This window comes from Sturnira hondurensis, unplaced genomic scaffold, assembly GCF_014824575.4.
Source record: "Sturnira hondurensis isolate 20B ecotype Veracruz unplaced genomic scaffold, ASM1482457v3 Scaffold0003693, whole genome shotgun sequence".
NCBI lineage: Eukaryota > Metazoa > Chordata > Mammalia > Chiroptera > Phyllostomidae > Sturnira > Sturnira hondurensis.
In genome coordinates, this window is record NW_028076324.1 from 1,830,097 (window position 1) to 1,846,593 (window position 16,497).

At 44.1% G+C, this 16,497-nt stretch overlaps 1 protein-coding gene across 3 annotated transcripts in view; it reads left to right on the forward strand.

Moving 5' to 3' along the window:
• The first annotated feature begins 5,136 nt into the window (after positions 1-5,136).
• The window catches only part of GALNT7 (polypeptide N-acetylgalactosaminyltransferase 7), a 120,490-nt gene continuing 109,129 nt past the window's right edge, over positions 5,137-16,497 (forward strand). For all 3 annotated transcript variants that reach the window (XR_005065899.1, XM_037042146.1, XM_037042145.1), the window contains exon 1: positions 5,137-5,351. Coding sequence is in view for 2 of the 3 variants with exons in the window: in XM_037042146.1 (XP_036898041.1) it covers positions 5,226-5,351 (126 nt within the window). In the remaining variant the exon portion in view is untranslated. The remainder of the gene's footprint in view (positions 5,352-16,497) is intronic.

The following is a 16,497-nucleotide window of genomic DNA, read 5'->3' on the forward strand; positions in this document are numbered from 1 at the left end:
TACTACAAATACTTTTTTAAAAACCTGAGTTTCCTGACCCAGACAGTGGTCTCCAATGACTCCCACCTCGTATTATTCGTACCCTGTGCACTCCCTCCCACACTGTACCAGGCTACGTCCTCTGTCTTGAATTCTCCTCTGCTCTGCCTCATACGTCAGATCTTTCTCTCTGGGGGAATCCAGCAGCCATGTCATGAGCAGCCCCGGGAAAGGCCCACATGACAAGAAATTTCCCACTAACAGCCAGTGAGGAACTGCGGTTTGCCCGTTAGCCTTGGAAATGAACCTGAAATTAGGTTCTTCAGGCTTACTGAGCCATGACGTGATCATAATTCAGCTGACACCCAGGTGACAGGGTCTCTGAGACTCTGAGCCAGAAACACCCAGCCAAGCCAGTCCTGGATTCCTGACCTTCAGAAACTGGGTAAAATAATAAAAGTCAGTTTTTATTTTTATTTTATTTTTATTTTTTTAGATTTTATTTATTTATTTATCTTTAGAGGGGAAGGAGAGAGGGAGAGAAACATCAATGTATGGTTGCCTTTCATGTGTCCCCTGCTGGGAGTTGGCCTGCAGGGAACTGGCCTGCAACCCAGGCATGTGCCCTGACTGGGAATCGAACCGCGATCTTCTGGTTAGCAGGCTCGTGCTCAATCCACTGAGCTAGACCAGCCAGGGCTAAAAGTCAGTTTTTAAAGTGCTAAGTTTGGGGGTAATTTGTTATGCAGTAATAGGATTAACAAACATGACATAAAATCAGTATATGTTTTTTAAATTTTTTAGTTGACACATACTAGTTTCAGGCGTGCAATATAGTGATTAGACATTTATGTAAATTATGACGTGATCATCCCCAAATCAATATATTTTTTAACAAACTTAAACTACAAGCACTTTTTAAAAATATCTAAATAGTGATGATACTTTTCTAAACTACAAAATACATCTTTAGCTTGAAAATACTACTACTGGTGTTCTTCTTTAAAATACGTGATTAAGTGGTTTATAGAATATTTAACTGTTAAATTCTATGTCACCAATTCTATTTTAACCAGAGCTCTTGGCAACCAGACATAGTTAAAATGGATATTTGGTTGCAGACAGTAATTGCCCAAGGCTACACGTTCCCATTTCAATATAACTCAATTTCTTTCTTTGGTTTGAAACCTCAGTAAATACAAAAATCTGAATTTAAATCTACCAACCACTTTCTTCCCAATCCTGAGTCGCCATAGTAGGATGCAGAATAAGAAAGAAACAACTGTCTACAGGGTCATGATGATGAAGACACGTAAAATAATCAATTTTCTAATTAAATAAGGAGAAACAGTAGTTGAAATAGCCCCAACCCCTCTTGGAAGTTTCATCTTCTCTTCATAGTCTCAATCCAATGACTTATTCCGCATCTTATCAAAAAATACTTACTGAACTTTTGCATACACTAAACGTAGGGATACAGTGATACACTGGATGGACACGGTGCTACCCTCGTGTACTTTTATCTGGGAGTAGAAAAAAATTAAGCAATTACACGGTTTTGGTAACCATCAGGGAAGGAGAAGGAAGCACCCAGCAGGGTAACTATCCCAGTATATCAGTGGGGACAGACATGGGGAATGGGGACGGGGTTGGGGGGGTGGGAAGCTTTTTGTTAAGGTGTCATTCGAAGCAAAAAGAACTCCCATGTACAGAGGTCTGAAGGCGAAGGAGTTCAGGACAGGGCCAGAAACCCGCAAGTCCAGCTTGGCTGCCGCAGAGAAGGGAGCGGCGAGAGCTCCAGGGCGTGCACCACACCTTTAGGCCGCAACCCAGGACTGGGCACAGTTCCTTTTGGTGGGGTTCCCACAGAACAGGTGAAGGAGAGAAGGGAAAACTAAAAAAATCTTTAGGCCCTGACCTTTTGCATCCTGAGTACATTTATTTATATTCCAGGCCCAGAAAGCTAATACAGCCTGGCAAGAAGTATATTTGTAGTGGCAAGAATTCTGGGGTTAGAAAAGCCTGCTTTGTATCCCAGCTCGAAAAAAAGGAATACAGACCTCACTCAGGTCATGTAAAGATTAAATAAAATAACAAATATAAAGCATCTTTCATGCCCTAGGCACTTAAGTCTCTTCTCTCCCATTATCTTGCTCCTGAGCCCACAGCTGGACTCATAGCTGAAGGCACCTGGACACCACCCACTACATGTGACCCCATACATAACCTGGCAGAAGACGATACTCTCTTGGCCATCTCTTATGTGCCTCCAGTTCAGTTCTAGTCTCTCCCCTCTTCCTATATGAACCCTGGTTTAGAGAAACCAGAAGCATTCCAGCATCATAATCCCTGCCATAGGATAATTGAGGCATTCATGAAGAAAAAAGAAATTATACCATACACAAATGAGACTTGCTCATTTCATTTTCTGTACTTAATATTTGCATGTATATTATACTTGCCCTCCATTATTCCTTTTGACAATATTGGGGTATTGCAATCACTATGCGGCGGAGAAGAGTGTCATAGCTTCATAGAGGTTAAGTGACTGACCCTGACCTGGGTTTTGAATGTAGCTCATCTTCTAAACAAAGTTATGCCAACTCTACAGAGGCTGCCTCCTAGTAAAATGTTGCAACAGGCATAATTTTGTTATACTTTAAGTTTCTTTTAAACATTGTTAGGACTCAGAGAAGCATAATGTTCTACAACTATGTAACCATTCCTCAATGTCTAACTTTGTGTCCTATCACACATTTTAAAACTTTTCTGTATAAAACAAAATGGGGTGGCAGACTCTTCCCAAAATACTATTTATTTTCTGCCCAAGAACAATTCCAATCGCTTTTGTGATAAGTACCATTTTCACCTTTCATACCTGCCCAACCACACTCACAAATGGAAAACTAAAGCTTCCTATTTCCTATCAGTGAAAATTTGTCTTCTCTGACTGTGAAAACGAAGGCACAAACAAAATGTTAATTACTTTCAGTGAACTTCAGCTACAGATTTCAAATGCAATTATTCCCTCACATGATCAGAATAAGACCTCTTGAAGGTCTTCTGTTTCAAGCCCAGTCTGTTTACGGTACTTTTCAGTCGTCCTTATTCCTGCCTTCTAATATCATCTATATAATCTTTCCCTAAGTACCCCTTCCACTCTGTTTCTCCAAAGGGGGTGCCCAGATTACCTGGATCCAATCACCAGAGTACTTACTAACAGATGATTCTTGGGTTCTGACATTGACCTGAGTCATCATCCAGGAGTGGGGCATGAGCTTTTGTTATTACCCAGCACTTTATCAGTAAAACATCCCAGATGTTTTTCAGAAAAAAAAAGGTTATCAAAGTCTCCCTTAACTCATACTTAAAAGTAACTGTTTTTTAACAAGTGGTTGATATAAATGCTGAGTCAGACCATGATTTGTGTTGGGTAACGGATCCCCTCCTCCCCCAGGTGCTCTCTATATGTTGGGCTTTCATGAAATACTATGTACAGTTATTCGGCCAACCAAGGTTACATCTAATTATGTCATCCATTCTACATTTCCCCATGTTGTTCATGAGGATATCCCCTCAAGTATTTTGTGGAAATTTTTAAATTATGGCATTTACAGAATTCTCCAATATGCAAAGGTAGTATAACCCAAACAAAGAAACTGGTGAGGTTCGTTTGGTACTATTCTTTATTCATCTTGATGATTCAAGAGCAAAGGAAAAAAAGAGAAGGAACTCATGGTCATGAGCATGCACAACAGTGAAGTGATGGGGGCGGTGGAGGAGGATCTAGAGAGAATAAATGGTGATGGATAGAGACTGGAGTAGTGAATGCACAATACAGTGTACAGATGATGGGTTGTGGAATTTTGTACCTGAAACCTGTATATTTTTTGTTAACCAGTGCTACCCCAATAAATTCAACAAAAAGGAAAAAATTCTCTATTTCATTCAAATAAGTTAGATTATTTACTTATTTTAAAGGTATACTTATTTTAAAGTACTTGCAAATATGAGATAATATTAGGAAAAAAGGATCAATTTTCACCATCCTGAAGCTTAAGATATAAAACATTCTGTTTAACTTAAATTAGGCAGTTTAGGTTATATTACACTAACAATGTAATTACATACACTTGGCCATACAGTAAAGACATCTGTATTGGGAGCTGTGGGAACAAGTTATTTCTCTGGGGCGCGGCATTTGGCTAATCATTTGTCAATATCCTTTCCTGTGTAACTGATGTCTCAGGCAGAGAAAGCGTTTGAAAAATAGGAATCAAGGAACCTTCATCAAGTGGCAAAAAGCAGGTCCTCAGAACAGAAACTTACAAGCCCATTAACAAGGTTGATATAGCTCACTGCCAAAATATTGGCTTTCCTGTCATCAGTTCAAGAGAAAGAGCATTCCAAGTGAGCTCCTCCCTTTCAGTGATATTTGCACATCCCACTTGGGCCTTTTGGTTACAAATTCACCTCCTTAAAGAGCCGTGTGAAAAAGCAAGAACAATCAATAAGAAAAAAAAAATCCTTCCAGCTATAAATCAGCCACGTGGAGCTGCTGCGGCAGCAGCGGTAGCCCCGACTTCCTGGTTTGCTTCCTGCAAGCCGAGCGGCGGGAGGCTCGGGGAGAGGGTGTAAGAGAGAGAGGGGCAGTCCTAGCAGCTCCCGGACCGCGGGAGGGGGCGTCAGGCTGGGGGATCCTGCAGGACACGGGCGTTAAGGACAGAGCTATGGCCCAGAATTACAATAAAAGTTTGGCAATCTGGAAGCTTTAAGAGCTGAGCTGTGGGGCAAAGGCTAAAGCTAAGGACTAGACCTGGAGAAAGTATAAGTTAGTTACAAGGTAACGGGGGCTTGCGAAGGAGATACGTGTGCACAGTGAGAGAGAGAAGAAGGGGACTGCGGATCTGGACCAGGGCAGGTAGACAGAAGGAAGATTAGAAGAGCGAGACGCACGGGTCGGTTGGATCTCCGCGGAGGCCGCCGGAGGAGGGGGAGTACAGCGGCTGCGGAGCGCGGTCCGAGGCGCGGGGCCGCAGGGAAGGGGGGGACGGAAGGGCCCGGGGGAAGGTAGAGCTGAGGGGAGTTCCGGATCTGGAGCTGGAAAGGGCAGGCAGCGGAGAGGGCGGCAGCCTGAGCGGCAGGGGTGGGGGAAGGAGGAGGAGAGCCGGAGGAGGGGGAAGGAGGGAGGGGAGAGCTGTGGCGGCGGCTGCGCCCGGCTGTGTGTCTCTAACCGCCGGAGGAAGATGAGGCTGAAGATTGGATTCATCTTACGCAGTTTGCTGGTGGTGGGGAGCTTCCTGGGGCTTGTGGTCCTCTGGTCTTCCCTGTCCCCGCGGCTGGACGACCCGAGCCCGCAGAGCAGGATGAGGGTAAGTGACCCGCCCGCCCCCTCCGGCGGCGGCGACCTGCAACTTGTTTTGTTTGCGCGCGCGAGTGGCGGGAGCCGGGAGCGGCGGCTGGGTCGGGCGCGGCGTTGGCGCTGCAGCTCCGCAGGTGGTGCTGGCGCAGCGCGGGCGGATCGGGGGCGCCGAGCCCCACGCACTCTGTCCCGGCTGCCCGCCGCGGGCCCGCCCCCTCGCCGCCCCTTCCTCCCGCGCTTCCCCGCCCCGGGCTCCGCCGCCGCTCCCCGCTCTGCGGATGCGGCTCCGGCAGCTGGCTCCACGCCGGGACTGCTGGGCGGAGCGGGAGGAGAGCGGGGTCCCTGGGGGCGGGCGGGGGGGCGCGGCCGCCCAGCCCGGGTCTCCACCCGGCTGGGACCTCTTCGGTCACGGCCGGGGGACGCGGGGTTGGTCCAGGCTGCGGCCTGTGGCACGGGCAGGCCTAAAGGAGACGAGATGTGTCGCCGCTGCCATCACTACAGGTCCGGACCAGGCCCCTCGGTCCAGCCTTCCCTTCTGCCACCGCCCGTCCGGGGGTGTCCGCAGCCCGGGGTTTCCCCCATCCTGCGGCCCGCCGGGTAGTAGGAGGGAGATGGTGCCCCGCCTCCGACTCCTACGGTCGGCGCCGCCTCCCCCTCCACTCCGGCGGCCGGTAGACGGGGTGAGACGTGCGGCCGAGGCCTCGCCCTGTACTAGCCCTTCCTCCCGCTTCCCGGCTGCGGGAGGGCGGTTGGAGCGGTGGGGACGGGGCGGGGGGTGGGGTGGGGGGCAGAGGAGCGTCCCTGGCTGGCTCTCCGGTCGAGTCCCCACCCCTCCGGGGGGATGCCCCTGCTCCGGGAACGACGTCTTGTCCCGGGGATGTGAAACCGGTTCTTTTTTACCGGGCTGCGCCAGGGCTGATCGGCCGGAAAACTAACTTGTGCCGGCGCCGGCTGCCTGCTCTCTCCGCCTGACGCTGAGGGGCGCCGAGCTCCCCGCGGCTCCGCTGGGATGCATTTGTCTGCCGAACGAGAAGAGTGTGTTAGCTTCCACACTCCCTGGCTTTAAAGGGTTTAGCCAGGCTTCTCGGAATCGGAATATTGGTTAACCGGGAGCCGCCCCAACCAGGGGTCGCGGGTACTGCTGCTTCTCGGTGACTGCTTGGTCACAGCAGGTTGGCCACGTACCGCCTGTCTTAGCAGCCTCACCCGCACTTCCTTAAATGTGCTGCACACCCCTCCCTCCTAATTCGAGACCCTGGGGTCGTCCCCTGGGCCCGCTGCCCTTGGGGGTCAGGGAGGGCGTGAGAAGTGCAGGGCCACTGAGAGGCCAGGGGCCATTGGAAGAGTTGTGCTCAGTTGTGAAGTGCCCTTTTCAGATATTTTCTGCACTACATCTGATTAACTTTCCTTCTGGAAAGTTAGCTTCAGGGAGTTGAGTGAGAAGACTTCCTTTCTTGAATGGGAATCCCAGGAAAAATTTTTCTTATCAGTTCCTGCCAGTGTGAGTGTTGGATATAGTCTTACCTTTTAGTATCAAAGTTTTTACAGCAGTGGAATATTTTTATAATAGGGGGGGGGCGGTGGATTCCCATTGAAGTCATCTAGGTTCAAGTTAATTAAAAAGTACCAACTTTTGCTTTTCGACATGTTTGTGGTTTTAAGCCTCTCAGTTCTCATGGAGTGGTGGTGACCTTTTTATGCTTTTACTTTAAAAATGATTTATTGACAAAAAACTATTGAATATTACAATTACTTGAGAGTTTGTTTTGTGGGAAAAATGGCCTTTAACAAAGAGGTAAAAATGTTCAAACCCCGTTTTCTGAGGGAGAAATTGAGGAGAACTGTCAAAACTATGTTCAGATGGCAAGTCTTCTAAAGCGGTGGTGGAGCGTCAGCACCAATACCCAACCCTTGAACACATTTTATTTGTGCTGATATGTAAGTACTGAGCCATTGTGCCTGTTTAATAACTGTAGGAGGTGGTGATAGCTTGATTTTTCATCTAAATTGCAGTCATCTTCTGCATAATGGCATTGCAGTCCACCAGGGACCCCATGTACGACAGTGATCCTGCAAAATTATAATGGAGCCGGTCACCTAGTGACGTGGCAGCCATGGTAATGTCACGGCACAACACATTACCCCTGTGTTTTTGATCCCAGAGTAAACAAACCTGCACTGCTGGTCACATAGCACATAAAGTATAGCACATAAAATTATGTACAGCACACAATACTTGGTAATGATAATAAACAACTGTACTACTGGTTTCTGTACTACTGTGCTACACTGTTTATCATTATTTTACAGTGTACTATTTTGACTTATTAAAAAAATGTTGCCCAAAAACATTAGGTGGTGTTAAGCTGGCAGCGGCAGTATCCATCTCCTGTTTACCGTGTCTCTTGATCACATCATTTTCTCTTGGGCTTGATTTAATCTCCTGTTGTTTTGTACAGTAACATGCTGTGCTGGCCTGTGGCCTAGGAGCAACAGGTTATACCATACTTGCTGAAGTAGAGCCGAGGTGTGTGATAGGCTGTACCACCTAGTTTGCACACAGTGATGAAATCTCATATGGACACGTTTCTCAGAAGTTACCCTCATTCATCATTAAGCAGTTCAAGGCTCTCCCTCATAAAATTTGTCAGTGTTTCCAATGTAATTTCATTTGCCAAAGACAGAGGCTAGCTGTAAGACTTTCGAACATAATTAATACTGAAAAGAATGCTTATGGATCAGAAGAGCCAAACCCTTTTATCAACTTCGTAGGCAGCAGTAACTAAGGTATAGAATATATAAGTCATAAGAGCATAAATAAAAGGACTATAGCCTCCCATTAATGAAAACTAAACTAAGAGTTTCTGAGATAAAAGATTAGAAAAGTATCTTCTTTCTGGAACATTCTGACCAGTACTGAGATTCTGACTCCCCAGGTTCCCTTGCCCCTCTGGTTCTTGTGCTTTGATTACGATTGCAGGTCCTACACCCACTGTGAGACACCTGCCTCTCCTTTAATGCTGATCCGCACACAGACTTTTTTGGATTCCTATAAATGGCCTGAGATGGGATAGAAAATTCAGTTTATCAAATACAGGTTCTGCCTCTCTTCTAGCAAACTTACAGTCATGGTTCCACCCTGTGCCACTTTTATTGTACTTTCAGTGTTCTCGGCACGAAAGTCTCTTGCAACCTGGTCCTTTTTTACTGGATTACTTCCTTGCTGTAGATCGGTCCAGTCACTATTGCAAAATGCATTTTCCATGGTCAAGATGAGGAAAACATGTTTCTTTTCTTCTTTCTATCTCTGGCCCTCTTTCTGTTTCACTGAGGTGAAAGATGTGCAAAATGATTTTACTGCTCAAGTAGTACTCTGCTGTGTACAATTTTTATAGTCACAAGACATGTTTGAGTGCCTACCGTGTATCTGTGCTAGTTGTTGAAGAAACCTCTTTGCCCCTAACCTTAAGGATCTAGCAGTCTAGTCAGGGTGGGGGATGGCAGGGAGACACTAATTCAAGACCTTACAAATCAGTAAAAACTGGGCTGCATGCTGTGAAGAAAAAAAAACCATGGCAGGGGAGAGCGCTAAGAAAATGGAGGAGCTTGGTCATTAGAGGTCACTAAAGAATGAGTTTTGGCTTGGGAGAAGGTCCTGAGGTGGAGGCAGCATGGTGAATGGAGGCACTGGAAGATCAACATACTTAGAATGTGGAGAGTGAGAGGAGAGGTCGAGTGAGGATGCAAAGCTAAGTGTGAGTCTTGTACACCTTCGTCAGGATTAGGTCCTTAAGCAGTGGGGAAGCCATTAAAGGATTTTTAAGGAGCAGAGAGACCTGATCAGCTTTGTGTCTTGAAAAGATCGCTCTGGCTGCCTAAAGAAAGTATGACTTGGTTTGGAGCAAGAACAGATAGTAGGACTCCTGCTGGACGTTCTAGTAGTTCAGGCGGGACGTGATGTTGCTTAGATTGGCAGGGTGACAGCGGAAGTGAGAAAAGTAAATTGATTCAAGAGTTTAAAGATGCAAAGTCAACAGGACTAGGTGATTAAATGTGGGAGTGAAGGAGAAGAAAGTCTCAGGAGGCTTAGGATGATAGATTGCTTGTTATATTACTGGAAGTTCTGAAGGCAAATTTCACACATTCTTATGTCATATTTTATGGTTATGGGAAAGTTTATTTTTTTAGGCTCTGTCCTCTGGATATTTTAAGGTCAGCATTTATTAAGAACATCTGCTTAGCACTTGCAAAGTACAAAAAGTTTCTTTCATTAACTACATTATAGTATCTCCCAGACTGTGTATCCCAGATTTATCCGTAAGTGAGTGTTTAAAGTTACATCACAGGCCTCTGGAAGTAAAGGTTTGTAATGGAAGTGTTGAAAGATCTTCAGTGGTTCTGTTACAGCAGAGTCAGTACTGGTGCGAAGCTGCATGCAAGTGGATGCTTCTGCATCTTTGCTACTGTAGTCAAACCATTGCGGCCCTTAGGTTCAGAGCATACATGGTAGGACTGATTCCGGAATCATCCTTAAGCAGAGGAGTTTTACGTGACAGGCAAGCTAAGACGGGTTGAAAGAAGCATCACTTACTTAAACCAGGGTGTGTGTATTGATTACCCTGCCACAGTCAAGTTCCACCTTACGAAAGCCGTTTTAATTCAGTAATGATTGGTTGCAACCTGAAAAACTCTGCCCTTGACCATGACATTTTATTTCAAATGGAAGTGCCATTTATACTATTACAGATGGAGCTATCACTTAGCAAAAGAATATAGTGTCTGAGGTCTGAAGTGGTCACTTTGGCCTCGGTTCTCCAGGCAAAATGCCTGGGCTTGGTTTTTGTTCTGTTTTGCTGTCCTCCCTCAACCCCACAATAAAACAAACAAATAAAAAACCCAAAACAAACCAAAAAAAGCCACCAAACAAAGAAAAAACTCCCCCTTACCAAGTCTAATAAATTCAAGATTTGTAGCCCTCTTAAAGTTAATGCAGCCTTTTTTAAAATCTTTTTTTGTTGTTCAAGTACAGTTTTCTGCCTTTTCCCCCACCCCTCCCCTAATGTAGACTTTTATATACATGTATATTCTTCTGGGTCAAGACTCAGAAGCTTTTGTGCTTCTTAAAGGTGCCTGTAAACTGAGCTGTTTGGAGGCAGGATTCATGTTTCCTGCTCATGGAGTATCTCTCTCATCTCCAAGGTGATGAACCATTCAGTCAGGACTCTCTCATAGGTCAGGATACCTGGAAATGCAAACATTCCTGAGAATTGCTGTGTCTGTAGATTCTATGGAAGTTCTTTTCTACCTGGTGATAGAAAAATGAGGCACAGACCTGTTAACCACCATACTGCTCCCCCTTTCCCTCCAAAGACTCCGTTGCAGTAAAAGTCCCTGCTCTCAAAGGATTACATCCAGTTGAAGAAAAAGATGCAATCGTGACGTGGCCTGGGTTCCTTTCCTGTCCCTCAATCCTGGCAGTATAAGGAAATACTGTGAGAGCTACCAGGAGGATATGGTGCATTGATAGGCAAACCAGTTGGTGATTTAGAAAATCCACTCAGGGAGAACACAATAACTAGTAAAGAAAGAAAGAAAACTGTTGGACAGTCGAATTTGGGTAACTAGTTTGTGATTAGGCTAGCTGCGTGGAATGGGAGATAAGGTGTGGGCAACAGTTTGGGTTCAGTATAAGCTGCATGAGATCATTTAATAGTAAATTGGAAACGGAGAGAGAAAATAATGCATCATGAATGAAAATCAGAATTCTGACTTAGGCCATTTGTAAACAGAGTATTTGTAAATTCGAACTTCAGAGTTATAAAAAGAGTTGGTAAGTAAGTTTTGAATGGCTATTGGATGTAGGGAAAAGATTATAATGTAATCTTCAACTTTAACTGAGATTGTTGTCTTTGTTAATATTTTGCTGATTTTCATTCTTGAAGAATGTGTGTATAATCTGAAAGAAGGGAAAAAGAGTTAAATACAGGGTGGGGCAAAAGTAGATTTACAGTCATTGTATGGAAAATAATACAATAATCAATAATGATACAAGAATAAACTCTTTCAGATACTCATAGCTGTAAACCTACTTTTGCCACACCGTAGAGAATTTAAAATTTCTAGAATACAATGAACATAGCTTGGATGATAGATTGCTTGTTAAAGCAAGAAAGAAGTAACCATTCTACATGTATTATATTGTTTAATTGTAACAATAACCCCCTAAATCCAGTGCTCGCTTTGTAGATGAGGCCATTGAGTTACAGAGAGGTAAACTCTTTGCCCCAAGTCGTTTATTTAGGAAGTGGTAGAGCTAGGAGTCGTCTCAGATGTTTTGACTCCAGAGCTTTGCTCTCTGACCCTACCCTATACCCTATGGTTACCCTATGGTTTTTTGGTTTGTTTTTTTTTAAGATTTTATTATTTATTTATTTATCTTTAGAGGGGAAGGAGAGAGGGAGAGAAACATCAATGTACGGTTGCCTTTTGTGTGTCCCCTGCTGGGAGTTGGTCTGCAGGGAACCTGCCTGCAACCCAGGCATGTGCCCTGACTGGGAATCGAACCGAGATCCTCTGGTTCTCAGGCCGGTGCTCAATCCACTGAGCTACACCAGCCAGGGCTTACCCTATAGTTTTTAACAACATAGACTACATTGAAAGGGAGACATAGAAACAATAGAGAGGTCATTCCAAATAGCAACAATCACTTGAAGACAATGGAGGATAATGTGAAAGACAAAGGGGCAGCAGGGAAGGTGAAGGAAAGTGATCGCTGAAATGAGGCCTAAAGAGTATAAGCCTGCAATGCAGTGCTGAGGAGGAGTGTCTCAGGCAGAGGGAAGGAGAAGTGTGAAGCCCCTGAGTTTGTAACAGGAGCTGTCATGTTTGAGGAACAGAAAAGACAGTGACAAGCACGGTGAGTTTGGAGGGAATATGGTACTTGATGAGCTTGCAGATGTAGGCAGGGCTTTGGGTTGGATGACAAATTACGTGATCATCTCACTCTGTGAGACGGTCTTAGATAAACAAATTGGATAGGAAGTTTTTTTGGCCACAGGTTTGTGGGCCACATGCACACACAGCAATTGCACACATAAAGAGACAAAAACTGTATTAACGAAGACGACTGGGTCCTGCGGGATCATGGAGCAAGCAGCATCTAGTCTGCAGGGCTTGGTGCTCTCAGAGAGCTCGTGTTAGGGCGGGTGGGAAGGAAGAAAGTGCTATGAGCAAAAGCATGAAAGACTGAGGCAAATCCTGGGGACTGCAAGGCTGGAAGATTAGAAAGGGGAGTGGAGGAATGGATGAGAGGACCCTAGAAAGGATAATAGAATCTGAACACTGTGAATGGACAGAGCCAGGGTGCAAGGAATGATCTGGAATCAAGTGCAGGCTAAATTTTAGTGAGGGGAGCAGTGTTTCTGTAGGAGGTGATGAGACCTAAGTAACCCAGGAGAGGGACCAAGACAATGAATGGGAAGAGAGAGAGTGTGTAAAAGTAGAATTACCCAGTGTAGCTGATGGGAGGAGGAATCCTACTGGATGGAGTAGGAAGGGAAGGATGCTGTCAGAAGGACCAGAACTGTCTGAAGCAGTGATTCTCAACTTCATCAGTCATCAGAATCACCTAGAGAATGTGTTAAAACAGATTACTCAGCCTCATGCCCAGATTTTCCAATTCAGTTGGCCTGGGGTGGGGCAGATAGTTTGCAAATCTAACTAGCTCCCAGGTGATGCTGATGCTAGTGGTCCTGGGATCACCCTTTGAGAAGCACTGGTGTCAAAAACGTATGGATTTGGAGGCTGCAAAACAAAAAAATTGCTTGGTTGGGGCATATGGTGTTTCACAGACCACAGATCAGTTAAGTGAAGGTGTTTAGCAGGTGGAACTCAGAATAGAAATCAGTACTGGATGCAAAGGGTCCAGCACATTGGCAGGAACATGATGTCTGCAACTTGGGGGGTGGATTGGTAGATTAAGGGAGTGCATGTAGTTGGAGGAGAGAGAGAGGGGCAGGAAAAAAGAAACCTGGAAAGCACCTTATTTTAGGTGCTGGGAAGGGAGAGATGAAAGAAGGCACAGGCAGAAGTGAAATGCATTAGAGAGCATTGCCCCCTAGGAAACATGGGCAAAAGGTATTTAAGGCTGGGACCAGCAGCACTTTCAAATACTGCAACATTTGAGCAAGATCTGATGAAGAATTAAGGATGCAGCAAGTGGCTGTGGAAGCAAGTTTACCTGCCTGCCAAACTAAGCAGTGGTACCTGAGAAGGACCTCGGTAGCATCTTCATCGGCATCTCAGGAAATAAGAGGACCTAGGAAAACTGGGTCATGTGAAACAGAAGTTCAAATGGTGAAGGAAGGGTTTTATTAGGGAACAGTAACTATTGAAGAGGAACGTAACCCATTTGGGGTTATATCTTTACTGCCTTCACTTCCCCACACCCACCACTCTGTGTGTGTGAGTAAATACATATGTTACAGAGGGTGGGATGAAAGCGGGTTTACAGTTGATTGTATGGAACAGAGTACAATAAATAATAATATAAGAATAAATTCTTTGTTTTTCATACTCACACTGTAAACCTACTTTTGCCCCAGTCTGTATTTTAAGTTGACTCATAATCATGTAGTTGTGATAATAGATAATATATACTATATGTAATGTAGGCATTATATTAAAATATGCTTATAATACACAGTAGGCATATTTTGTATCCTCTTAGTCTGAAACCCAGTAACTTGTAAAGCTGTGATTAGAACAACACTTGAATATTTGAAGTTGGAAAAGAAAAACCAGAAGAGCAGTGTGCTCAACCCTTCAGTGATGTGAGCTAACGAATGAGGTCTGCCGCCAAGGTCTAGATCAAACAGTGATCCCGAAAGCAACACTGAGACAAGCAAAGCTGTAATTACCCAGGGCTTAATCTTTTCTGGAGAGGAAAGAACTGACTTTCCGTTGCTAAGAATCCTGAATATTTCAAAATGAGAAATGTCCTCATGTCGACTCCATTGTAAATCCTCTTCTGGGCCTCCGTGTCTTCACTGCATTTTTAAGCATTTTCTCTTTAAAACATGTCAACAGGGAGACCTGATTGAGTTCACCAAGTATAAGAACTGATACACCGAAACTTGAGGAAAAAATTAACTTTGCCTTATCTAATTACGTTTATAGACTTGCTGCAAAGCACCCTGGTTCCCCAAACCTAGAAGGTGCAATTAGCTGCAGTATTACATCAATACCGACTCGTTTGCTAAGAGGCTTCCAAGCAAAGCAATTGGAATCGGTTATTACCAAGGATATTTTAAACTGGATGAATTAAAATTAAATCACATACTATTGGGAGCAGTTCTGTTTGAGACTAGAGTAGATGGATGACCTAATCAGTTTTTTCATCTTTAATCTTTTATGGAGACCCCAGGTTTTAGAATACACTGGGGCCTCAAGAAGTATGCTGCTCTCTTCAAGAGTAAACTTAACGTGCTTAATGATTATTTGGCTTAAACATTGTTTTAGCATTTGTAGTTCTTTATAAGATATTTCATAATATGCTGTAGTGCTTAACTGTGGAGGTACTTACTGTGAAAATATATATTCACCAGTATGTGTACACTTTATAAAATATTTGGAATTAAGTAAAGAGTAAGTGTGTCTTAAATAGACATTAACTGAGAAACTGCCTAAACTTTTGTCACAGAAAAAGTGGCTATGCCAGTATTTCTGTTTATTAAATAGTCTGTAAGTATCCTTAGATTCTTGGCTGTCCTTTTTAATAAAAACACCAAATATAAAAAAAATTTAAGAACCATGACAAGGTATTCTCTTTGATGTGCAGGTTTGCAAGTTGCTTTCACAACTGTGTGAATGCCTAACCCTTTTCCAGCTGGAAGCCTTGTTTTAATCTGACTCATTGAGTTTTGCTATTGAAGTGAAACCGTAGACTTAGGTTCTCAAGCATCTTAGTATGAGACGCTTCTGAACAGTTTTACAGAATTTTAAGGATGAACGCTTGTTAAGAAGTAATATTGTCACATCAGTGCGCTATCTTTATGTTTCTGTGAGAATGTTTTTGAACAATTCTTTAAAAAGGATAAGTAGAAAACAATAGAATAATAAGGTACAATTGTACTGTTATAAAAACTGAAGATCCTGAGCCGTGGTGTTTGAAGTGCTCTGAAGATTTGTTACTTGTCATCATTTACTGTTGCACTTGAAATAATTCTAGTCTGTTGGAAGTAAACATTTCATTTATAGTTTATTAACATCTATTATGGAAAAACAATTCCCTATTTTTGTGCTAGGGTTCTAGCACAAAACAAAAGGATCAGTGTGCTTAAGTGAGTCGTACACATTTCATTTTGCCAGAATATATCAAAGATAATCTGGACAAAGATATTTAGATATAGAAAACTGGAAGGGAGGAGCATGGTATGTAGATTATATTTCTATTTAGATTTATAGATTAATAGTTGTACAAACCTTTCAAAAATGACTGAAGAACAGTCTATTGGGGTTAAATCAATTAAAATATTTTTATTTGGAAGGTCTGGTCAAGACAGTAGTGTAGGCAGACATGGCTCACCTCTTCACACAGCCGCTTCAAATATACAGCTGAAATATAGAACAGCCATCACTCAGAATCATCAGAAATTGAGTTGAATGGGAGTCTGACAACTACAGAATTAAAGAAACCACATCCATCCAGACTGGTAGGAGGGGCACAGATGCAGAACAGGCTGGTCCCTCACCCATGTGTGGTGGAGGGATATCTTGGGAGCAAGGAGTCCCAGCCCCACACCAGGCCCCTCAGCCCAGGGTTCCAGTGCCAGGAAGGTAAGTCCCCACAACTTCTGCAAAAAACAGCAGGAATTGAGTCACTGAAAGAAACTGCTGGAGCCCCAAGCAGTTCCTCTTAAAGAACCCACATATGGACTTACCTACTGAGACTCACTCCCGCTCAGCTCCAGCACCAGGGTAGCAGCTCAAAAGGCACCAGTGGTAAACAGGGAGAAACCAGAGTGTCTGGCATCAGGGCGAGTAGAGGCCATTATCCCTTTTCTAAACCCTCCTCCCACAGAGCTGGCAAGCTGGTGCCATATCTGAGACTCCATAAACCTGGCTAACACAGTTCAACCCACTTTGGAGATCCTCAG